At 41.9% G+C, this 26748-nt stretch overlaps 1 protein-coding gene across 5 annotated transcripts in view; it reads right to left on the bottom strand.

Moving 5' to 3' along the window:
* The window catches only part of LOC118092933 (ankyrin repeat and fibronectin type-III domain-containing protein 1), a 366474-nt gene that overhangs the window by 135731 nt on the left and 203995 nt on the right, over positions 1 to 26748 (bottom strand). For 3 of the 5 annotated variants that reach the window (XM_035131606.3, XM_035131610.3, XM_088657341.1), the window contains one exon: positions 12271 to 12311. In XM_035131606.3, coding sequence (XP_034987497.1) covers positions 12271 to 12311 — 41 coding nt within the window. Of the gene's footprint in view, positions 1 to 12270; positions 12312 to 14584; positions 14765 to 26748 lie in introns of those variants that run through there. The other 2 variants (XM_060282582.2, XM_060282583.2) reach the window with 2 other exon arrangements.

Below are 26748 nucleotides of genomic sequence, written 5' to 3'. Positions count from 1 at the left end.
TTTGCCAAATATATGAATTTTGCAAGTATTATATATCTTAAAATAGTGTATTTTTGTATGTTATTTTCACCAATATAGGCATTTTTGTGTGGATTATTAGGCATAAGAACTGCATTGCAAAATATGGAAAAATGCAAATTTCAATGGATAGTTCAGAAAATGTGGATTAGTTAGGTTCACATTAAAATAAGAACCAAATAAATTGTTTCCCATTCCTAATTGAGATTAGAATTGGTTTAAAATATCAAGAGAATTCTAGTCCTGTTTTTTGTTCTCCCCAGAACTGGGCAGCAGATTTTTATCAGAAAAAATTACATGCAAATTTGCCATATATCATACTGCAGCATGGGATGATGTAATAACCATGGCCGGCCAGCAAATGCTCTAAATTCAAATAGGCCTTGCAAAATTTGACAAAACTCCAGAAATTTTGTGAATGATGCTTGGCCCCAGCTCTTCTATTTTCAAATTGCAGCAATAGCAGGTGTAACTTACTGCAGGGAAAATGAATGCAAAATTCTTATTGAAGTATTTTGTGAGAGGTAATATCCCATTTGTTAAACTCACACGGCAGTATTGTTTACTTCATAGAATCATAAAATCATAGAGTTGGAAGAGACCACAAGGGCCATCCAGTCCAACCCCCTGCCAAGCAGGAAACACCATCAAAGCATTCCTGACAGATGGCTGTCAAGCCTCTGCTTAAAGACCTCCAAAGAAGGAGATTCCACCACACTCCTTGGCAGCAAATTCCACTGTCGAACAGCTCTTACTGTCAGGAAGTTCTTCCTAATGTTTAGGTGGAATCTTCTTTCTTGTAGTTTGAATCCATTGCTCCGTATCTGCTTCTCTGGAGCAGCAGAAAACAACCTTTCTCCCTCCTCTGTATGACATCCTTTAATATATTTGAACATGGCTATCATATCACCCCTTAACCTTCTCTTCTCCAGGCTAAACATGCCCAGCTCCCTAAGCCATTCTTCATAAGGCATCATTTCCAGGCCTTTGACCATTTTGGTTGCCCTCCTCTGGACACGTTCCAGCTTGTCAGTATCCTTCTTGAACTGTGGTGCCCAAAACTGGACACGGTACTCCAGGTGAGGTCTGACCAGAGCGGAATACAGTGGTACTATTACTTCCCTTGATCTAGATCAGGCATCCCCAAACTTTGGCCCTCCAGATGTTTTGAACTACAATTCCCATCTTCCCCGACCACTGGTCCTGTTAGCTAGGGATCATGGGAGTTGTAGGCCAAAACATCTGGAGGGCCGCAGTTTGGGGGTGCCTGATCTAGATGCTATACTCCTATTGATGCAGCCCAGAATTGCATTGGCTTTCTTAGCTGCTACCTCACACTGTTGACTCATGTCAAGTCTGTGGTCTACCAAGACTCATAGATCCTTTTCACATGTACTGCTCTCAAGCCGGGTATCACCCATCCTGTATTTGTGCCTTTCAATTTTTTTGCCCAAGTGTAGTACTTTACATTTCTCCCTGTTAAAATTCATCTTGTTTATTTGGCCCAGTTCTCTAATCTGTTAAGGTCATTTTGAAGTGTGATCCTATCCTCTGGGGTATTAGCCACCCCTCCCAATTTGGTGTCATTGTTTTGTTTTGTTAATGTTGATAATCCACCCCACCTAGAAAATTTTCCCCTTACAGTACATGATTATACACAGTGCGGGTATTATTCTCAGTAAGATATGATGTCAAATACTTATTTGTGTAGAGTCATCATTTCAAACTAAGGGGACTGCATTGCAAAAATGTCCATCCCTCCTCAGGCAAACTGTCCATATATTTTACTCTCAGCTTCCTTAACCAGTTGCCGATCCTTCAGTTTGGGAAAGTCATTGTCCAGTTGCTATTGACCATAACCTACATATTTTTAAATTTAATTTCTATACCACTTAATTTATTAAAATATATCTCTAAGCAGTGTATAAAAACTGAAACAGCAACAGAAAACATTACAAAAATGCACAGTTTCATATAAAAATGTTGCATTAACACAAAGCTACTAATATATATAAATCAATATAATTTCATTTTTCTTCTGACATACCCTCTCAGCCTCTGGGTTCTCACCCAAGGTCCAACAAACTCTCAGCTCACCCACAAGTCTCACAGCGAGATGTGTTCCTGGAAACAGCAGGCATCACCCTAGGCTCTCACTCTAGACTTGCTTTCTACAGGCAGGCACAAGGTGGATGATACCTTCTCCGGCTACCCACAGCTGTGTCCCATTAAGCTGAACTCTCCACACCCAGTTCCAGGTATAGCAGGTTTGTTGGGTTTCCCAGGGTGTCCAAGGGGTGGGAATAGGGTCCTCCCTCCACTCACAGCTCTTTCTTCACCCTCTGTCCTCTCCTCCTCTTTCAGCTGTTTTTTCTCTCAGACGTTCCTGTAGCCATATAGGTTTACAATTTTTGTGCACTCATCCTACCTCTAGCCAAGCAGAAAAACAGAAAGAAAACTACTGTCTGGCACCCCTAGACTAAGGATCGCTGGTCATTTTGCCCTTTGGGTCTCCTGCACATTCCCTATTCATAAGGAAATATTTTCCATCACTTAGAGCCACATGGCTGCACTATTGGAAAACTCCAAAGACGATACCTTTGCTTATTTCCTGGTACTAAACAGAGAGTAGATGTGAACAGTTGTGGCCAATTCTAAACACCAAGCCCAATATCCTTACTTTAGCTTAGTATGGACTAAAGAGCACATCCATTATCCACTATTTTTCACTCACTGCATAAAAAGTGTGAGCATCACACCCATTACTTGATCACTTTAAGAATGAAGTTATGACAGCACTGTGATGGTGATGGTTGTCAAATTTGACATAGGGATGCACACTTCCCTGCCCAGCCTCTTTTGTAGGCATCAATGCAATTCCTCATCACACAACCCCTGACCCCCTTTTTAGGTTTTAATTATTGGGTTTTTTATCACATACAAATGGTTTTCAGCCATAGCTTACAATGAATTCATGTTGGGGGTATAAGGAATCCACTGGAGTACACCAAGGTCTTTCTGCTAGCCATGCATTCTTTCATTTTGTTTCATTTTGTTCACGTTCAACTGCTCATTAACTGGCAGTGACCAGTCATTAACCACTACCACCAATGACCTCTGACTCAAAGAGAGGCCAAGACCTGAATGGCCAAGGAGAATGACTTCTCTGTTGTTGCTCTTCAGGGTGGTCCCTTTAGGATGGGTAGAAGGCAGCATGGCAGGAAAAAGGTTCACCTTATGGTTTGATAAACCAGCATTCAAGTCTCCCTCTCTATGCCAGTGCAAATGATGATGATAATAATAATAATAATAATAATAATAATAATAATAATAATAATAATGAATTGTCCTAGCCACTTGTGGCAATGAGAGTCTTGGCCAAGCAGGTTTTTAAAAGTGGGTTGAAATGGGGCTAAAATTTCAGAAGAGCAGTAAAAAGTATCCAAATGTACTCTCAATGCATTCAAAGCTAGAGAACACGAGAGAGAGAGAGAGAGAGAGAGAGAGAGAGAGAGAGAGAGAGAGAGAGAGAGAGAGAGAGAGAGCTTGATTAAACTAACAATTTTTGAGATAGGAACCAAATTCTAGGCAGAGATATGGCCTTGTCTTGAAAATACAATATGATAGAACAATAATAATGATACTACTTAGATTAATAGTTTGCTATGACTCAAGGGTTCAAGGGCTGATTAAAGACAATGCTCCAAGTTAAGTTTGAACATCATAATTGTAGACATTGCTCAAAAGCAGGCATCCCCAAACTTCGGCCCTCCAGATGTTTTGGACTACAATTCCCATCTTCCCCAACCACTGGTCCTGTTAGCTAGGGATCATGGGAGTTGTAGGCCGAAACATCTGGAGGGCCGCAGTTTGGGGATGCCTGCTCAAAAGTTTCAAAATCTGTCTTTGTGCAGATCTTGCCTAATAGAGTGAGTGACATGCATAAATTGAACAAAGTGTCTCTCATATATTGTTGGACAGCTCAAATCCTAATACTGCAAAACTAATTCCTATATAGTGTCATTTAAAGCAACAATTTAACTGATGATTAAGGTTTGAGGCAGCCTTGGATATGGCAGGTATGCAGAAAATCCAGGCAGGTTTAATTCAGCTGTCAGTAATAAAAATGTAGGGTTAAGCTTCCAAGTGTTAGAGCCCCTTCTCAAAATGTCTCAGTCTGATTTTATCACTCTGAACAGAAGCAAAAGATTGTGGAGGAAGTTTTTATTATTTCAACTGCCTATTGAGCAAGTAACACCCTTGTCATGCTCCCCATTAGGAGATGGCCAGGAAGAAAGGGCAGAAGAAATTGCCAGCTGTCACCAGGGACAGCTTTTCTAAATGAAATATTCAACACAGAAGGTATGAAATATGAGACACAGCAGCTTACTTAATTTGCTGACACCCAAGGCTAACCATGCATGCTGTGCTAGACACAGATTGACCTGCTAACTCCTTTGTCCACTGCCTAGCTCAGAGGCTAGGTTTCCTGAACACCTCTAAGTATCTCTCCCTAATTAAGCAACATGTTGTTGACAACCAATTTATTGAAACATACATAAGCTTTCAGTTGCCCATTGTCTAACCTGGAAAAGACTCTGCAAGCTGAGGAGGAAAATAAAAATAATGCACCGGGCTTTAAAAAAGACAATGCTATCTTGCCTCTTAACAATTCTACAGTTCAAGGAACAGTACAATCTATGCCACCAAGGTTTGCCCTTCACTAGAACATTCACTTCCAGGGACAGCATAACCACACATAACCTTAAATGTAAATAAAAACCGTTTGGGTTCATAGATCTGTGGTACAGCACAGATGAGAGAGGATACAGTTAAATGGCAGAACTGCTCTTTATCCCACTCCTGCGGCCAAGATAGAATGAACCGCCACTGGCATAGGTGAGGGAGGAGGGCAACTCCATCAACACTCCCCTCCACTCTGATGTTGAGGATCCTAATTAGAGATGCATGAGCATCCGAAAAAGGAGACGTCCATTTGCAGTGGGCAATCCAGATCTCCAATGGAGTATTTAATCCCAGTGGTGAGGTAACTTTATGTTTTATTTTATTCATTTCAACAGTTTATACACTGCTGAACACCATAGGAAGAAGATAAGAGCACAAGAAGAGCCTGCTGGATCAGGCCAGTGGCTCATCTAGTCCGGCATCCTGTTCTCATAATGGCCAACCAGACACCTGTGGGAAGTCTGAAGCAGGAACGTAGCCATCCTAGCTAGTAAATGTTGATGGCATTCTCCTCCATGAATTTATCTAATCATCTTCTAATGCAATCTACTTTGGTGGTCATCACTGCCTCCTATGGGAGTGAGTTCCAGAGTTTATCTATTCACTGTTTGAATAAGTACATTCCTTTATCTGTTCTGAATCTTCCAACATTCAGCTTTCACTGAATGTTCATGAGTTCTAGTGTTATGAGAGAGAGAAACTTTTCTCCATACAATACACAATTTTATAAACTTCTATCGTGTCACCTCTTACTTGCCTTTTCCCTAACCTTCAAAGTCCCAAACACTGCAACTTTCCCTCATAGAGGAGTCACTCCATCCCCTTAATCATTTTAACTGCCCTTTTCTTAAACTTTTCCAACTCTATAATAGCTTCTCTGAGGTGAGGTGACCAAAACTATACACAGTATTACAAATGTGGCTGCACCACAGATTTGTATAACAACATTATGATATCAGGAGTTTTATTGTCAATAATAATAATAATAATAATAATAATAATTTATTATTTATACCCCGCCCATCTGGCCGGGTTCCCCCAGCCACTCTGGGCGGCTTCCAAAAAAACAGAAATTCTAAAATACAAAAATCCATCAAACATTAAAAGCTTCCCTAAGCAGGGCTGCCTTGAGATGCCTTCTAAAGGTCTGGTAATTGTTCTCTTTGACCTCTAGTGGGAGGGCATTCCACAGGGTGGGTGCCACTACCGAGAAGGCCCTCTGCCTGGTTCCCTGTAACTTGGCTTCTCGTAATGAGGGAACCGCCAGAAGGCCCTCGGAGCTGGACCTCAGTGTCCGGGCAGAACGATGGGGGTGGAGACGCTCCTTCAGGTATACCGGACCGAGGCCATTTAGGGCTTTAAAGGTCAACACCAACACTTTGAATTGTGCTCGGAAATGTACTGGGAGCCAATGTAGGTCTTTTAGGACCGGTGTTATGTGATCTCGGCGGCCGCTCCCAGTCACCAGTCTACCTGCCGCATTCTGGATTAGTTGTAGTTTCCGGGTCACCTTCAAAGGTAGCCCCACGTAGAGCGCATTGCAGTAGTCCAAGCGAGAGATAACTAGAGCATGCACCACTCTGGAGAGACAGTCAGTGGGCAGGTAGGGACTCAGCCTGCGTACCAGATGGAGCTGATAAACAGCTGCCCTGGACACGGAGTTGACCTGTGCCTCCATGGACAGCTGTGAGTCTAAAATGACTCCCAGGCTGCGCACCTGGTCTTTCAGGGGCACAGTTACCCCATTCAGGACCAGAGAGTCCTCCACACCCGCCCGCCTCCTGTCCCCCACAAACAGTACTTCTGTCTTGTCAGGATTCAATCTCAATCTGTTAGCCGCCATCCATCCTCCAACCGCCTCCAAGCACTCACACAGGACCTTCACCGCCTTCACTGGTTCTGATTTAAAAGAGAGGTAGAGCTGGGTATCATCAGCATACTGATGGACACCCAGCCCAAACCCCCTGATGATCTCTCCCAGCGGCTGCATATAGATATTAAAAAGCATGGGGGAGAGGACAGAACCCTGAGGCACCCCACAAGTGAGAGCCCAGGGGTCTGAACACTCATCCCCCACCACCACTTTCTGAACACGGCCCAGGAGGAAGGAGCGGAACCACTGCATGACAGTGCCCCCAGCTCCCAAGCCCTCTAGACGGTCCAGAAGGATGTTATGGTCGATGGTGTCAAAAGCCGCTGAGAGATCCAGCAGAACAAGGAAACAGCTCTTACCTTTGTCCCTAGCCCGCCGGAGATCATCGACCAGTGCGACCAAGGCAGTTTCAGTCCCATGATGAGGCCTGAATCCTGACTGGAAGGGATCCAAATGGTCCGCTTCTTCCAGGCGTGCCTGGAGTTGTTCCGCAACCACTCGCTCAATCACCTTGCCCAAGAATGGAAGATTTGAGACTGGGCGATAGTTGGCCATATTGGCCGGATCTAAAGATGGTTTTTTAAGAAGCGGTTTAATAACCGCCTCTTTCAGCGGGTCTGGGAAGGCTCCCTCATGGAGAGAAGCATTTACCAACCCGCGAAGCCCATCGCCCAGCCCTTCCTGGCTAGCTTTTATAAGCCAGGATGGGCAAGGATCAAGGAGACAGGTGGTTGGTTTCATTCGTCTAAGCAGCCTGTCCACATCCTCGGAGGTAACAGATTGAAATTGATCCCACAAAACTTGACTAGACAGGACTCTAGCACTCCCCCGCCCCGGCCCTGCTCCCACGGTGGAGTCTACCTCTTCCCGAATCTGAGCGACTTTATCTGCAAAAAACTTTGCAAAATCATTGCAGGAGATCATGTGGCCCGTACTGGGCCCGGATGGAGCAGGTGGTTCCGCTAAATTGCGAACCACCTGGAAGAGTCTCCTGCTGCTGTTTTCTGCAGATGCGATGGAGACGGTGAAGAAGGTCCTCTTCGCCGTCGCCATTGCCACTTGGTAGGCTCGAAGTTGAGCTCTAGCCCGTGTCCGGTCTGATTCAAAATGAGTTTTCTGCCACCGGCGCTCTAGCCGTCTCAACGACTGTTTCATTGCCCTCAGCGCCGGGGAAAACCACGGGGCTGTCCGGGCTCCATGCAATCTGAGAGGGCACTTCGGAGCCAGACAGTCAATAGCGCTGGTTAACTCCGCATTCCAGCGGGCCACCAGGGAATCAGCTGAAAGGCCATCGACATGGGATAAAACATCCCCTACCACTCTTTGGAAGCCAATTGGATCCATTAAGTAGCGGGGGCGGACCATCCGAATCGGTCCCACCTCCCTGCAGAGGGGAAGGGTTGCGGAGAAGTCCAGTTGCACCAGAAAGTGATCTGACCATGGCACTTCTTTTGTTTCGCTTTTACTTAATGTCAGATGACCAACATCCATAGAGGTAAACACCAAGTCCAAGGCATGTCCGCGGCTATGAGTTGGGCCAGACTTATTCAGGGACAGCCCCATGGTGGCCATGCTTTCCACGAAGTCCCGAGCGGCTCCTTGTAAGGTCGTGTCGGCATGGATGTTAAAATCCCCTAAGACAACCAAGCTAGGTGTCTCCAGGAGCACATCCGACACGACCTGAAGCAGCTCGGGCAGGGAATCCTTGGTGCAGCGGGGGAGGTCGGTACACCAAAGGGAATCCTGTACTGCCTCTATTGCCCAACTTCCAGAACATGCACTCAGAGAACTGGGTCTTCCCAATAGGACGCCTGGTGCAAACTAATGACTTCCTAAAAATCACTGCAACCCCCCCTCCCCGCCCAGATGGCCTGGGTTGCTGTGCATAAGAGAAACCTGGTGGGCAAGCAGCGCCAAGAACGGGCCCATCGGCTTCCTCCAACCAGGTCTCTGTCACACATGCCAGGTCAAATCCTCCATCCACAATCAGGTCGTGAATGGCGGTGGTCTTATTCATCATTGACCTGGCATTGCACAGCAGCACCTTCAGGTCATGTGGGTATCCCTTGCCTATTCCAATATCCATCCGGTCAGGACCAGACCTGGAGGCAGGGATAGTCCTCAGACAACGACTAAGTCTGCCTCCTCGGTAATGACATGGTCTGGTCTTAGCGTAACTCCTCCTCCTACCCGTGACCACTGAGATCGGTTGTTCCAGTGCACCCCCCCCCCTGTGGAATCTGCCCCAGCCATTTTGCTTGCTGGGACCCCCTCCCGGGCAGCCCTGACCCCTCCCCTTAAAAACAAAATAAAACCTCTGTAAAAAACAGCAAAGAACGCAACAAAAGAAGACAAAAAAGACAATAAAACAATAAAACCCAAAACAATAAAAATTACCAATACACTAAAATTCAACAGATTCCCACACCCAACTAAAAATCCCTCCCACCTACCACCCCAAACACAATAAAACAATAAAACCAAAAACAATAAAAATTACAAATACACTAAAATTTAACAGATTCCCACACTCAACTAAAAATCCCTCCCACCTACCACCCCAAAGAAGATAAAAACATAAAAAATTCTTTTAAAAGCATTTTAAAAAGAACTCTGTGCTGTTTCAAGTTCCCCTGGGCAGCACCAGCAGCAGAGCAGTGGCAGCAGTCCTTTATGAGGCCTTCCAGGCCCCGCCCTAGACCAGGTGGAGAGAGGTAGGGACAGGGCCTGTGGGCACTCACAGCAGGAGAGAGTCCTGGGCAGCACCAGCAGCAGAGCAGCGGCAGCAGTCCTTTATGAGGCCTTCCAGGCCCCGCCCTAGACCAGGTGGAAGGAGGCAGGGACAGGGCCTGTGGGCACTCACAGCAGGAGAGAGTCCTGGGCAGCACCAGCAGCAGAGCAGCGGCAGCAGTCCTTTATGAGGCCTTCCAGGCCCCGCCCTAGACCAGGTGGAAGGAGGCAGGGACAGGGCCTGTGGGCACTCACAGCAGGAGAGAGTCCTGGGCAGCACCAGCAGCAGAGCAGCGGCAGCAGTCCTTTATGAGGCCTTCCAGGCCCCGCCCTAAACCAGGTGGAGAGAGGTAGGGACAGGGCCTGTGGGCACTCACAGCAGGAAGAGTCCTGGGCAGCACCAGAAGCAGAGCAGTGGCAGCAGTCCTTTATGAGGCCTTCCAGGCCCCGCCCAAGACCAGGTGGAAGGAGGCAGGGACAGGGCCTGTGGGCACTCACAGCAGGAGAGAGTCCTGGGCAGCACCAGCCTTTCGCCATGATATTTAGCATGGAATCTGACTTTTCGCAGCCGCCACACACTGTGTCAACATCTTCACTGAGCTATCCAAAATGACCCCAAGGTCCAATTCCTGGTCAGTCATCACTAGTTCAGACCCCTTAAACATATATTTAAAATTGAGATTTCTTTTGTGGCAACATGCATCACTTTGCCCTTGCTTACACTGAATTGTACCTGCCATTTTACTGCCCATTGGAGAGGTCCTTTTGGAACCTCTATATGGTGTACAGTAAGGTTACAAGACATGATAAAGATACAATAAGTTAAAATGAACTTTGACTGCACGGTAGGAAAATAAGGTTATTGTGTCAATTTTGCCACCAAGCGTTATTTATTTGTTATTGCTTTTAAAGAAAAGAAAAAGGAATACCAGAAATAAGAGGTGACAGAAAATTTGGATATAGTAGTGTGTGTTGAATGTTGCAGGATGAGAATACAGTAAAGGTGGGTCCAGTATAAGAAAAGGTTGAACACTATTGCCATATACAACATCTTTACAGATGTCAGATGAAGATCTGTCTGTAGGATAGCTGCAGGTAGCAAAGTCTTGCTAAGTAGGTAGGTATATAAGCTTGACTTACTGGGATGTGCAGGTCTCCTAATTATAGAAAAGACCCAGTTCTGCCAAGAGCAGAACCATTCTGAATAAGCACATCATTAGGATCAGCATTTATTGTACATCTTTAAAATCCCAATGTCATAGTGATGCTACATGACTCAGCAAAAATGCCAAGACTGGCTAATGTAGTTCACATCACTCAAGACAGTGTACCTTAACCTCCTGATGGAACCATGCTGCCAGCGGCATAGGAAGGGGAGCAGTTTTGAAAACTGCCAAGTACTGGAAGCTCTCACTCCCTTTCCCCGAACTAGCAATTAAAAAATGCCCTGAAGCAAGTAGACTAATAGTTCTAAATTTAAAAAATCCAAATGCTGATTTAGAAGCCTAATCTTACGTAGGTGGCATTTTTCAACATCATGATAATGGCTAGTTAGCAAGATTATTCTGAGGGGTAGGGAGAACCAAACTCAGGTGTACCTGCACTTCTTGCCTCACACCAAGACCACACTTATGTCACAGGTGCCTGTGTAGCATTGTCAAAAGACAATATGCCCTATGTCACCCTTTCACATTTCTCTGCTACATGTTTACATGTCTCATGTGACAAAGGAAGACCCAGAACAAAGTGTACTAAACAAAAAAGCAGATAAGAATATGGATAGTTGGGAACTTCTTGTCATGCACATTTGCTTATGCTCCTCCACATATGTGCAGAAATTGACTGTACAGAAATATAAACATTAGTTCTATGCATTTAAAAATAGTTGTTGTTATTAAAAAATATGCCACAAAATTAATTTCCATGTGATTTGGGGCAGCAAATGGTTAACAGGCATATCCAGCAAAAGATGCTCAAGTGGAAACATTAAAAATCCAGATTCGTGTGCAATATTTTAGGAACATACTGTTGCATTTACATCTGTATTCCACCCTATATCCAAAATGTAAGGCAAACATTGTGTTTAAAACCAGACAGGAAAAAACAAATCTTAAAGGGCAGTGAATTAAAATAATGCTGCCAAAGGATTCTAACAACTTCCTTCTCTATTACCAAGTATTAAAAAAGAAATGCTATACTTTCTATCAGAACATACTGTAATGAATGACCACAGGAAAGAAGCTTCATAGCTGTGGGCCAATCTCTCTTGACAGAACTCTTCTGGTTAAATATCACACCACACCACAAATGCAAGGCAAGAAAGTCGTGCCCTGCACGTGCAGAAGGAACTGGGAGCTGACACAAGAGCAGTCTTGAACAATCAGAACTCTGAACAATTGTTCTGAAGAATCCTTGTTTGTGGTGATATGTTGTAATGGTCCACAGCAATTACCAAAGCTTGGGCTACTTTTTTTTTAGTGCTGGGTACTGAATTATGGCTGCTCAGGTTAGCTGAACTAAAAACAAGCCTGTTCAGACGGCAGCTACATGAAGATGGCATCCCTGTGGCATCCCTGATGTGTCACCACCTTGTGTCATCTATGGTAAGGTTATCACGTTACTATCATGTTCACTGTGATAGATTCTAGTTGGCTCTCCTTCCTCTCCTTCCTCTAATCCAGAGGTACCTAACCTGTGTCCCTCCAGATGCTGCTGGAATAGGCAACTGGCAGGGACTCTGAGAGTTGTGACTTAACAACTGGATAGCCACAGGTTAGCCATCCCTGCTCTAACATATCAGAGACAAACAATGCAAAAGAAAAACAAATTTGCTTATACTCTTAAGATTGCAATTATTAACACATTTAAATTTTTAAATCCCATTGAAAGAATATAAAACTTACTTTGATGGATACAAGTCCTTCTTGTCTGCTGATCCAAGGCTCTGGAAGACAGAAAAGGATTCAATTAAATCCTACTTTCTCCCCAGGTTCATGGAACACACAAAGCAAAGCATTACACAATATTGCTGGGGTTGGTAGCTGTTAAGCTTTTATCATGGGTTTTTTGATTCACTTGTGTCACAAATAAATGAGTGCTACTTCATGGAAGTATAATGGGACATTAGGGTGCTCTCATACGAGGAATTTTTCAAGTGTCCATGGTTGAATCAGCATATCTGACATATGCAAAGCATGAGGAGAATGTGCCAATACCTGTGGCCATATAACTGTAAGTCTGAGTTGCTGACTAGAGACTAACAGGATCAGCATGAGATAAAAAAAAAAAGAGCAAACATGCGAGGGGAAGAGCATATATTTGCATGCAAGGAGCTTCAGTACCTGGTATTATCAGTGTAAAGAGATTTTAATTAAACTGTTGCTAGGAAAAACAGTTGTCTGAAACCCTCTACTAGTCAGCAGAGCCATTACTAGTCAGCAGACATACACTACACTAGACAGAACCAATGATCGTATTCAGTATAAGGTTTGAATAATTTCATGATTTATGCATTTGATTCAGTACTACTTGTCACTTCTTCTTTGAGCTTCTTCCACTTCTGGATTTAGTGCTACAGTGTGCATCTAGCCATGAGGAAATCTGCCTTCTGCACAAGTCTCAAGTCTTAGTTATTCCTAACTGTATGTTAGAGCTACTACAAGTCCAGTCTTGTTTTGATGCTACCAGCAGAGTCAAGCCTCCTATTTTGGTTAGGAAATTCAGCTTGCATGATTGTCAGTACCTCAACTGCACCTATCCTACAGGAAATGGGATATCAAAATCCATGCCAAGCAAGCCACCTTGTTCACTCCACATGTTTCTCAATGCACTGAAAGGGAAGGCTGAGTGGAGAGACAGGAGGAAATCTTGAAAAAGCTACAACCATAAAAGCAAACATGGCTGCCAAGCGCAAACTATATTGAATCACTAGCTAAATTAATGCACTTTCTTCAAGCACTAAAAACTGTCAGAGACCTCAGACATAAGCAACCCAGTATGCCTGCAAGGTTGGGAGATATTCCCATGAGGTAATCTACCCAAAGTGAAACTCATCCATCATCTTTTTGCAGGCAGACATCACAATGCCCAAGTAACTTAAGTCTTTGATAGAACCTTCAACTGCCAGTCAAAGAATATATATATTTCTAAATGCAAACCTCAGTTGGGAGTCCAGAAAGAGAACATGACAGATTGAATTCCTTGGAGGCCTGGCAATTTGCATACACATTAACCATTCATTTGCAAAGAAGTAACAGTTCACTGTGGACTCAGTGAGCTGTTACTCCCAGTTTGAGTTATGAGGATGTACTAGGTATATACACACATCTGTGCACTTCCTTTTTGTGCACTTTCTAAAAGAAGCAGAGTGAGATAGCATATATGACAGTGCAAAATCACAGCAATTTAAGTTTGAAAGAATGTGCCCGGGTACCTGTGATATATAAAAAGTATATATTCTTTATCTTTGGCAACCTGTGTCAGTCACAAGAGGTAGCTAGTTTGTGGTGCACAGAGTCATACATCTTTAACCTCTACCTACAAATGAAACCAGGGAGCAACTGCTGCCAATGAAGTTTAATTATGCTTATTAGGTGAGGAGAGGTCATGATACCACTGGAGGCTAGTCCACTAGGGTGAATGGGACACTCAATCTCAAACTGCCTGCAGCCACACTGCATCTGCCTACCTTCTGACTTACAACTAGTCAATGGGATGATACAGGTTATCAGTTTCCTCCTCTGTAGTCCCGTTATCGTCTTTGTAGAACTCACCAGAGAGGAGGATGGAGGCAAAACTAGAATGAGTTGGTTTCACCTGTCATTGGTTCCGGCTCCATGCACTGTTGGTCTCTTTGCTTTCCACCCCACCAGACATGCACCACTATTTGATGCATCAATTCTCTTCTGCTGAACATTATCTACTCTGCTTGTGAGACAGAAGTTTGGGAGGAAATGTTTCCCCAGAAATACTGTAAGCATACCAGAAATAAACATGCAGCTGTACAAAGGCCATGCCCCTGTTGCCCTGAGGAAGGTGGCTTACTGTTATTTGACCTGAAGATTTACGGGAAAGAATGGGGGGAAAGTAAGAAATAGGAAAGCAAATCTATGCCTGGCAAGCTCACTTCTACGGTAGAAGCTTATCACTATTCTCACCAACAAATACTTTACTGGATGGGAGGAGTAAAAGAGGAAATATAAAAAAAATAGACCAAACCTTAGTTCAGGAAGCCCAAATGTTCCAAAAGACCTAAAGGACCTTCTTATGCATGCAACCTGTAGTTCTATTCTCTCCTTGTTTTATGTGCCCATGTGCCTTCTTTTAATCCTTCTTTGCCTTGCAGGAAAAAGATGAGGCTGAGAGTTATTCACAACCAGCATGCTTGCACTCCAGAGCTGCTGTTGTACTTTTACATTGCGGTTGCCAGGCAATGGCTACAAGCTGACTCCAAAGCAGCAGGCAGCAACCAGGCAGAATACTAATCAATGGAGCAATAAACTTGCCCTCCCCAATGCTCACAAAAATGAGACCTGCCCCCTAAAACAGCAGCTTAAGCAACTAAAGTTTTAAGATTACCTATGTGCAAAGTAAATTGAAAAGCAAAACCTTAGGCTTCTATGCTGGAGGAAGTTTAGGTATTACTAGACAGTAAGCTTGTGGGCAGGAGGAGTTTATTGGTGACAAAATCTGCCAACTTGCTCACTAAACCAGACTTTCAAAAGTACTTGGAGATACAGGCAACAGGTGCTGTACAATCAACAGCAAGCAACAATAATTGGAGGGGGCAGTCTGAGGAGGTGGTGGATCAGCATCCCATAAAGTAAACTCCAAGCAAATTCCACAGGCTGAAGCCAGTACTTGTTCTATCACTTTTCAGTCTCTCTGAAAGTTTTATTCCCTTACAATAGAGGTTTCTGCTTTTCTGCCTTATCCACAGGCCACTTTAGAATTTTGGTAGGTGCAAGCTTGAGTGTACAGCTGCAGCCTCCTTGGCTGTCCACACTTCCATCCCTGGTTGTCCACCCCCTCAGTCACCTTAACAGTAGGGTAAGCACAACAAAAAATATTGTCTTCTACCTATATGGATTTCAATGAATTGTTTTCACACAATAGAGAATTATCTAATGTAATTTGTTTTCTCATTAATAGACAGAGAATCACTGAGTGGGGAAGCAGACAGAGGATTTTTTTGACATAGAAGTGGACATGTAAAATGGCAATTGTTAATCAATGTTCCAACCCTCCATGTAACACGTTAAAACACATACTGAAGGCTCAAGTTACAATACCTTGTTTCTTTTCTTTAAACAATTTTTTAAACATTTTCAATATAAAATATAATTTTTGATGGATGTAGAAAACTGATTTGAATAGTTATAGTAAAATATGCAGAAAAGTATGATATGTAAAATGAACCATGGAAGGAGAAGACGTTTGTAAAGTTTGTAAAATGTTTATTTTGAAATGTATAAAAAAAACTTAATGGAATTATTACAAAAATTATTACAAAATATTCAAAGCATACACTACAAGATAACACTAGGCTATATTATATAGCTACTTCTCAATCTGCTAGGTGTTGTTTTCTTGATCTTCCATCCCAGGCATCTCAGGTTCACTTTTTCCCACTCACAAAGTCCAGAAGTAGTTCTGGAATTATTACTATTATATAATAATAATAATAATAATAATAATAATAATAATAATAATAATAATAATAATAATATATCCAAGATGGTCCTTTTCCAGTCCAATGTGATAAATTTCTCTCCAATGATTCCAGCAGATCTTAATACAAGTCCCTCTTTCTCTGCTTTTTCCATTTCCCCCTAACATCAGTTGTTAGAGATTTAGAGGCTTCTTGTTATGGACTTGGAGCTGGAAGGGAAGTGGCTATCTCCACCATCTGCAATCATCACCAAACTCCTCTGGTTGTAAATCCATTTATCTCTCCTGGCATGACAACAGCTTCCTTTGTCTGTCTTGGTCTTCTAGACAGCTGCAAAGACACACAGCCTAATCCATCATCAGCAGGTGTCTCCCACTCAGAGGTGTGAGAGGTGTCAGTTCCTCTTTGGCACTGAGAGGTGTCTCCACCATGCATAGGTGGCAAGGCCTGCTTGGCACATAGGCTCTGGGATGGTGCCATGGGAGTGGTTCCGGGTTTGTTCTGGCTATATGCAATTTTCGCTTCATGTGCAATCCCTAGAACCTAACTCCCACATAAGTTCCAAGGTGACTGCACTTCCATAAAGAATTATGAATGTCACAAACTAAATTTCATTAGCAAAGGCATGCTTTCTCTTAACTGGAAATTCCCTGTCTTATTTTTAAAACAGAACTCACCAACTGACCCTTCAGCTACTGTAATGATGAGCAAGTTTCTATCCCTCATTAGTGTTGCTCTCAGAACAGGACCTTATGGCAAAGTCTAGGGTTGCACTCAGCCAAATGAGCAAGAGGACCCCCAAACACAGAAGAGCTAGCTTTTCACATTTTGAAGCAAGCAAAATAATACTTCTTACCATCTAAAGAGGGGTCCCTGTGAAACTATTACATCCAGAGTTTAAAATTACAAAACAACACAACTGTACCTCTTGGGTGAAGTCGAAAACCTACATATTTGCAGGCAGGTGTACCTAAATACTTACATAGAAACATTTCTGCTTCCTCGGCTGTGATTTAACTAAATATCTGTTCTCATCCAGTATGGTACAGTGACAAATTAACAATATAAAAGTTCTACTATCCAAATGCAATTTGGAACAGGAAGGCAGAAAGTAAAAAAGTCAAACTTCCAGACTGGGCTCTAGCGGCTATGTATGAGAAATACAAAAACACCCTGCATAGATAAAAAATACTCACACACATCTAGAGATGCCTTCAAAGCAGATATTTTTTCATCAGGGAAGAAACCAATACTATTGTACCAGGGAATCACTAAAAACCTGTATTGGAAGATTTCTCTACAAGCATTCGGATAACACATGGGAGTAGGAGAAAGTTCCTTCATGAGGTAGCTATCCCAACATGAATATGTTAACGTTGTAGCCATCAAGATAGTTGTTTCCCCAAGAAAACATAATTTAGGAAGCAACATAAGGTTTATCTACACATTCATAAAAAGAACTCAGTATAGCCCTCCTAGGAAAGTGTCACCTCAAAATGTACATAAAGAAACCACATAAACCACTGTGTGTCTGAATGCCCCTCATTTCAATCCCAGGCTCTGCATGTAAAACATAACAATGCCAGGGAGAACGGTTATAATCTACTAGTTTCGTTGACATGCTAGTTTTCATTATTAAGTAGGTAAATTAGGGGAAGGGGCATTCAAACAATATCTGTGTTGGCATTCTGATTCTAAGCTCATAAATGAGTTCTAAGATTTTGATATTTTTAAACTTTGGAACTATTGAGAATTTACAGAGCCTCTGAGGAGCTATCTGGGGATTAGGTACTTTGATTTATTTCTCAACTCCCCCTTCTGAGCATTCAAGTTCTGCCTCTGGGTTCCTTGTGGCTTCTTATGACTCACTACCAAGATTCAGCATGTTACTTTTTGATTACTCACCTCATTGATGAATCAGAGTGTAGGAACCACATATTAAATCACTTAACAAAATAATGGGGAAGGGAGTCGTTTTTATTATGCTGTGGGTATTTTCACAAAAGTATATTTCTGGATGATGCATTCATTTGCCTGTCTCCATAAAGTGATTTTGCCTACTTGGGAGGAGGACAGAAAGTTTTCCCAATAGCAATATATTGACTTCATGTGTGGCACATAGGGAGACAAAGTGTCAGTTGCTCATAGAGGCAATAGGTGCAAAACACTTGTATTTAAGAATGGATAATTCTGTTAATTTTGGTTTCTCTCAATTTATCATTTTTCCAGTCTTCAGTTTGAAACACTCCCACTTCAGTTTGAGATTTGTTTTTAAGTCCTCAAAAAAATTCATGAGCATTTTAGTGAACATTTCTTCTTTTACAAACATGAAAAGGTCAGCAGTGGGAAAAGATATCCACTCACTATTTGTTGCTGAGCAGATAAGTACAGTGGTACCTCGGTTTAAGAACAGTCCAGTTTAAGAATGATTCGGTTCACAAACTCCGCAAAACCGAAAATAGTGTCCCGGTTTGAGAACTTTACCTCGGTCTAAGAACAGAATCCAAATGGTGGAAGGGCACTGGCGGCAGGAAGCCTCATTAGAGAAAGTGTGTCTCGGTTTAAGAACGGTTTTGATTTAATAATGGACTTCTGGAACAGATTAAGTTCGTAAACTGAGGTACCACTGTATTATGTTCTCAAAAATAGTGGGACATAGAAATCAGCCTTCATGTTGATAAAACACTTTTCTGCATTAGTGCTGATAAACTCAAGTTTTGATGATTTTCTGCCACCCTGTGCATTCTAAATGTGACCCTAATAAACTAAGCATGCACACACCAATAATAAATGCACAGTTGTGTTGTAGCGAATTACAAAATGTTATATACCTCATGCATGAATTATAACATGCTCCAGCAAAATTATTGGGGCCCCACAGAGAGAAAATTTCTGGATTCAACCCTAGTTTCAACACAGAAGACATTATGCAAATGAATGGTAGGACATACTTGGGATACCAGTATCCGTGCTAACATTGCTGCCAACACACAAAAGCTCCATTTAAAACAAAATTAAGTGAATGCTGCTGATACCCTTAGAATGGAAGGTTTTTCTCCAAGGTGGTCTTCTATGAAACAACATTGCACAGTCCTAGTGCTAACTTGGAGTGGGCCATGACTCAGAAGGGAGTTTGCAAAAAATGACCTGGTTTTGGTTTCATAATTATCTCAATTTCCACATTAAATCCACTCCATTAACAAGTCTTGTTACAATTTCTTTAGCTGCTTGAAATACAGGGCTGGCAGCATGAAAAATTAAACTTTGGAAAGAGGGTTTTTTGCCACTTTTAGTACAGCCAGAAATAAAGATTATGTAATATGAATTCAGCTGACTCTGCTGTCAAAGGCGCGTGAGGAAAATCACTATATTGGCCTTGTAGAAAATCTGAAGGGGAGAAAAACGAGTTTGTTTTGGTCAGTAAAGTGAGTAGATGTGACTCAGCCTCAGAGGGAGCAGAAACACTGAGTAAGAAGGCACTATTTATACCAAAGGCCCTTTATGGATCTTAACCACTAAATTATACAAAAAAATCTGGTCATGACTCCACAGGAAAGAATGAAACTTAAGGACTATTTTTCTCACACTTGACACACACACACACACACACACACACACACACACACACACACACACCCTCTCCCCTAATAAAGTAAGCCCTTTCAGGCTGAAATATTACTATGCTTTTAAAAACAGGGCCTGAAATCCAGCTCAATATTTTAGAATCTGAGGGCTTTTTAGGAATAGGTCTATGCCTTACCAAGCATGTAGGCTTAGTTCTTTTTTCAAACCTATCATCAGAGCAAAAGGGACAAACTAATCAGGAGGAATATTCCACAACAAGAATCCATGGTAAAAAGACAAGTCCATGTAGGAGAAGAAGTGATCCGCTACCGGATAATGAGCTTGTACACTAGGAAGGCCAGTAAGCACATTAACTTCGATAGTAAGGTATGGACCAGAACGTCCCTTGTTCAAATATCATCTTAACAATGAACTGGATCCTCTTATGCAAGCCAGCTTCAGACTCCATGATGATATAATACTAATGAAGAGAATGACTTGCCTTATGGCTGTTGTATTGGTTACTGACACAGATACATGAAGTTCTTTGAGAATCTGGAAAGCACTACAGAAATACTAGAGATGAAAATGACAGCTTTAATAGTTCACATTCTAAAGAAAGTCATAAGCTTTGGCCTGTAGCTTCAGACTGAACATCAGTTCCCTCCTAAGAAGAAAACACTTCTTCACATTAAGACTTGGAATGATGGGAAGGTGGGTCATCCTGACAGAAGTGGGGTCCCCTTGGTAATTGTATTACCGATACTTTAAAATTGTGCCTCATTTTTAATCCAAATGGGACTAGCTTCAGCAGTTTATAATCCGCAGCCATTTATTTTCCTATAAAGTGTTGTACTGGCACATAACCAAACCACCAATATACCTGTATACACCACATAGCTTTTAAAACAGGAATGGGCATAATCTGTGACTATGAAAAGTAAATTCGACATTCACAGCAAGTTATGAAAGTCTGCATAATGTTTGTTTGTTTATTAAATTTGTGTACAGCCCTTCATCCAAAGATCTCAGAGCAGTTCAAAGCATAAAAATACAAGGTAAAAACACAAAATACACAATAAAACAAGAACAAAACAAAACAAAACAATACCCCCCAAAACAAAATGCACATTGCAGCATTTAGAGTTTCATAGTTTCTAGAATATTTTGGCAAAGACTGGGAAATAAGATAGTAGAAGAGAAACTGGTCATAGGACAAGAAAATCATCCTTGGGGAAGGGATAGGGGGTTGCTTTCCCTGCTTTCTGAGACTTTTATATTGGCAGACATTGTTGTCATAATCCCAGAATACAGCAGTGACCAGGATACCAAGTCAAAGGCTACAGTTTCACCAGAAAATGCTACAGTGGCACCAGCTAAGGAGCCAGACCAGGTTCCTGATGGTATTGATGATGGGATCGAGGAACCCAAGGCTAGCTATAGATGGGGTCTTCATTGGTGCCATCTTTTAATTCTGAAGAACTGAGTGCCTTCCAAACTGCCTTGCCAATCCAACAGTGGAAGAAGCAGAAGCAGAAGCAGAAGCAGAAGCAGAAGCAGCAGCAGCAGCAGCAGCAGCAGCAGCAGAGGAAGAAGAAGAAGAAGAAGAAGAAGAAGAAGAAGAAGAAGAAGAAGAAGAAGAAGAAGAAGAAGAAGAAGAAGAAGAAGAAGAAGAAGAAGAAGAAGAAGAGGGGTTTGGATTTGGATTTGATATCCCGCTTTATCACTATCCTTTGCCTTCCTCTCTCACAACAAACACTCTGTGAGGTGAGTGGGGCTGAGAGACTTCAGAGAAGTGTGACTAGCCCAAGGTTACCCAGCAGCTGCATGTGGAGGAGCGGAGACAAAAATCTGGTCCCCCAGATTACGAGTCTACCGCTCTTAACCACTACACCACACTGGCTCTCAAGAAGCACCCAAGGTAAGAGGCCATGGAGGACAGAAGTGCCAAAGCATTGTCCCTTTAAGAAACTTTAGTGCTTCCAAAGGAGATGGAGGCAAGAAGTAGCATACTGGAGGCAGGGTGTGAAAAGGCCCCAGGTCACTTCCAACTTTTGTCAGAGCAAGCTGCTCACTAGGAGCCTAAGAACACAGAATCACAGAGTTGGAAGGGACTATGAGAGTCATCTAATCCAGGCATCCCCAAATTTCGGCCCTCCAGATGTTTTGGACTACAATTCCCATCTTCCCCAACCACTGGTCCTGTTAGCTAGGGATCATAGGAGTTGTGGGCCAAAACATCTGGAGGGCCGCAGTTTGGGGGTGCCTGATCTAATCTAACCCCCTGCAATGCAGGAACATAAGCGGCTGCTGCTGGATCAGGCTAACAGCCCAGTTCTCAGAGTGGCCAACTAGATGCCAATGGAAACCCCACAAACAGGATCTGAGTTCCATAGCTCTCCTGTGATTTCTCTCAACTGGTATTCAGAAACAAAATGCCTTTGACAGTGGATGAAGAACACATCTGTAAGGGTTAGTAGTCACTGATAGCTTTATCCTCCTCCATTCATTTGCCAAATCCTCTTTTAAAGCCATGTAAATTGGTGGCCATGGTCTTGCATGGGAGTAAATTCCATAGTTTAACTATGTTTAACTATTGGTACAGTACTACAACAACTGACCCACCTTGCTCCATGGGACTATCAATAGGTCTAGGACAGGAGAACGGTATTTACATTTTCACACTGTGATTCTTATCAAGGAAAGACAGAAACTAGAGATCTTCGGTCACAATGACCATCAGGTGTTGTTTAACTCCAGTTCTTATCAATCCCAGCCAGAATTGCCAATGATCAGGGATGATGGGAGCTGTATTCCAAACAGTTGGTGGGCCACCAGGGGTTTAGTGAACAATGGCTCAGAAAGTCAAATTCTCAAGTATTCTCAAACTGTTTTTGAGTTGTAAACGGCTTAGTGCTCTTATTGTAAGAACAGTGAGTGTGAAGCCGTGGTGGATCAGACAAAATATCCATTTGCTCCAATATACCACTAGATACTGGTCCATTGGGTATAGTAGGCCACTGTACCATCAACTTGCACCTTCCTGCCTTCTTACTCACAATGAGTGCAGATCGACCCTGGCTGTCAGCTTTTTCCATCTCCTTACGGGAAAGGTGACAAAACTAGAATTAGTTGGCTCTGACTATTGTTGACTCTACTAACTGTTTGCGCTCTCTGGCTTCTGACCTACCAGTCCCAATGGACAGCAGTCACCGTTACAACATCCTCTTTCACAGTGTAGTCAACAGGAAGTCCACAAGCAGAGTTTTAAACCAACAGACCTCCCTCACTGTTGTTCTCCTCACCCCATCTCCAGATATTGGTATTCATTGGCATGCTGTCTCTGAAAATGGAGGTTCCATTTAATTAGTAGGCAACAGATCTAGCCTGCATGTGTTGTGTCTAATGCCCTTTCAAAGTCATCCAAACCAGGGGCCATTAGTTGTAATTTCTTGTGAGAACAGATTGACAAAGTTATCTGTCTGTTTAGAATCTATTGTTGATCTATTGATATATTGTTAATCAACTTCATTGAGAAACAAAAACAAACATCCCTTTTATTTACTTTTTTCATGCCGTGTCACATTTTTAAAGTATTAATAGTGTCCCTGATCAATCTTTCCTTGTATGGAAGGTGCTCCAAGCCCTTGATCACTCTGGTTCCCTTTTTTGCACCTTTTACACCTTTTACACAATCTTACAAATGTGACACAGAAGAATGTATTGCATTAACAGCAAAATCATATGCATGTCTATTCAGAAGTCCCACTGAGATCAATGGGGGTTACTCCTAGGTTAGTGTGTATTGGATTGCGATCTAATGTATTTGGCATTGTTCTATATGTGTGTCCCTGTGATCTGCCCCAAATCACAAAAGTAGACTATGGTGCAGCAAGGTGCTAAACCAGACCTCCTAAAACAAGTATAAAACAAGTATGAAATACTGAGTTATACTGTGCTAGATCTATCTGAAGAAGTGTGCTTGCACACGAAAGCTCATACCAAAATAAAAACTTAGTTGATCTTTAAGGTGCTGCTGGAAGGAATTTTTTTATTTTGTTTTGTGCTAGATGAGGTATTGGATGGAATTTCAGCCTCACAGATATCAAATTGCTCTTCCAGGCTTGTAAGAGCTTATCTAAAACCTTTTGGCTATAATCCTATGCACACATCCTTACAAGTTAAGCATCACTAAACCCAGTGAAACTTACTTCTGAGTAAACATGCATCAGATTGCGCTGTAAAGTTGTTTATGACCCCAAATCCTATTCACTGTCCTTTTTTTAAAAAAGAAGGCAGAAGTAGACATTTAGCATCGACCAATGGCGCCAAGAGCAGATGATTTGCTATTTATACAGGCTCCAATCTCTATTAAATATTTAGGCACCAAACTGTAAAAAGGAAGCACAAGACATACTAGTGAATAATTTGAGTGCATTATAAAAAGCCTGGAGGGGGAAAGGGATTTTTTTTGGGCCACGTTCCCAATCTTATTAATTGGGAAGACAGCCTTGAAAAAAAATTCTATTTTTCCCTGAATCATTATCCACTCTTCTGAATCTATCATATGAAAACAGTTATATAAAAGAATAAATTATATTTGTAATGGCAAGAACCCCAGAATAAAACTAGAAACTGTGATGTTCCCATATAAAGATAGGAGACAGCTATCTGTTCCAAATTTTAAAAGTTTACTACTGCGCCAAATCAAATTCACTACATACCAACATTGCCATATAAAAGGTGCTCCACCCAAGCAATCTTGGAAACTAATAACCCCCCCCCCAAAAAAATCAACACTATCCACTTAATGTATGGGACAGCTAGTCAACTTAAGAATGCAGGAGCGGTTCTAATAACTCATTAAACACATGGCAACAACAACAACAACATGGAGATTGTTAGTGGAATTTTAAAGTGTTACTATCATTTATTTATTTATTTTATTTTAGAAAAACAGATTTCCCAACACAGGGATTCTGCTTTATGAAAAGATCAAAGATTTCCAGAATTCTGGAAATATTTTTCTTATTTGTATAATCAGCTTATAACCTCTTCAGCGGAGACTGTGCATTCTAATTTGTTATACACTAGGTGCTTGTGTGTGTTTAACTTTCAGGTTTTCAAAAGTCTGATAGATGTCAGGAAATATAGAAAGTAATTGCATATAAACAAAACTGATCCAGGGAAGTGAATGTTCATTGAAAGTCTGGGAAGAAATATATAATTAACCTTCTAGCGGAAAACTCTGATTACCAACACTATACTGAAGTACCTAGATTATATAATTTGTAATGCTCATCAACAGGAAGTCAAGCAATCTACCCACACATTTTAAAACTTGTCTTGCTCTTAACTTATTTAAGAATAGCATGCAATATGGGGGAAATTACAGTATTCTGCTGATACATTATAACCTATGGAAAATGTGGCTCACTCTTTCTATTCCAAATCAGGGCTCATGAGACAATGTGTTAGGGAAATGCATTTAGAAGAAAACAGATGCCAAGATTGCATTGAGGGGAATACAGTACTATGAAGATTACTCCCCATTATATTTTTATACATATTGTGCGGGTTCCCGTAAGTCATTCCCATGTTTTAAAGGGGGGTGGGGGGTAACAAAGGAAGAATTCATACATATATGTATTTCCCATACAGCCATAGGTATCCATAGTTTCCAGAGTGGCTTCGCAGGCCTTTCTTGACTTTCTTGGGATTAGACATGTGAACAAACTCTATCCTAAATTACACTTAGAAGCATTCCCATATGGAAATGCTCCTCTGGCTTCAATGGGTAGAGCATGGGTAGCAACCCTGCCAGATATTTATTTATTCAACTGAATTCTTTGATTGTTTATGGACTATAATAATTTCTTTATTATAAATTTCATTTATATCCTCCCTTTTTAAGCAGAACTTCAAGCAGCAGTGACCAAACAAGCTGAACCTCAGCATGGTCCTAGAATCAGGAAGAAGGATAAGGTTGCTTCGGGTAACTGATTTTGAGTGCCATCTAAAGGGTAACAAATTGCATCCAGCTTATTCTCAATTACTCTGGAGGGGATTTATATCTCAGAAGGCAAAGTAACTTAGGCACCTTGACTTGGGATGAAGCACACTATGTACTGTTTTGCCTCAGACAACAAAATGTCTTAGGCCCCACCTTGTTGGTTCTAATTTTATTCTATCCCAAGTAGCCTATAATACTTTGAAATATGTTTTAAATTATCTTAAACCATAAATTTAAACTATAAATTATTATAGAGTGAAAGTGACTGAACAAGGGCCTTCTCAGTAGTGGCACCCACCCTGTGAAAAGCCCTTCCATCAGATGTCAAGGACATAAACAACTGCTTGACTCTTAGAAGACATCTGAAGGCAGCCCTGTATCAGGAAGTTCTTAATGTTTGATGTTTTACTGGGTTTTTATATTTTGTTGGAAGCCGACCAGAGTGGCTAGGGCAATCCAGTCAGATGGGCAGGGTATTATTATTATTATTATTACTACTACTACTACTACTATTACTCTTGCATTGGCCAATGACTTAGCAAAAGTGAGCAAGTGTGTATATCAAGATTAATAACAAGATGTTATTACCATAACAAGTTTTAGAAACAAAGTTTTATAAGTCGATTGCAACTTATGCTTATTTTACTTATGGCAATCACAACCTTACGCAGATCACAAATAAATAAATAAATAAAAAGGGGTGGAAGAACCTTTCTTGCCAGGCTCTGGAGGCTCTTCTGAGATCTCACGGGGCTGTCTGAGAGCTTGCAAGATTCTGTGGGAGCATCCTGAGGCCTTGTGTGACCATCCCAGAGCTCTGTAAGCAAGGTGCAAGGCTTAAAAAGCAACTTCCACAAAGGGTTTTCCTTTCAAAAAACAGGTTTTTTTGAGTCCTGTGCCTTGCTTGCAAGGCTCTGGATTGTTCATGGAAGGCCTCCAGGAAGCTCCTGCGAGATCTCAGGCAGATCTTGTGAGATCTTGGACAGCTGAGGTAGATCTGTTGTGTGTGTGTTCTGACTTTGCATGATTTTGTGCACAAACCCCCAGAACGTAACCCAAGCATAAGTTGAGACCTGTTATTACCATAACAGGTTTGGTACATATGTAGTTTTTAGTGATGTATTATGTGTACTT

This window comes from Zootoca vivipara, chromosome 13 (assembly GCF_965207765.1).
Source record: "Zootoca vivipara chromosome 13, rZooViv2.hap1.1, whole genome shotgun sequence".
Lineage (NCBI taxonomy): Eukaryota > Metazoa > Chordata > Lepidosauria > Squamata > Lacertidae > Zootoca > Zootoca vivipara.
This window is presented reverse-complemented; position numbering and strand designations above follow the sequence as displayed.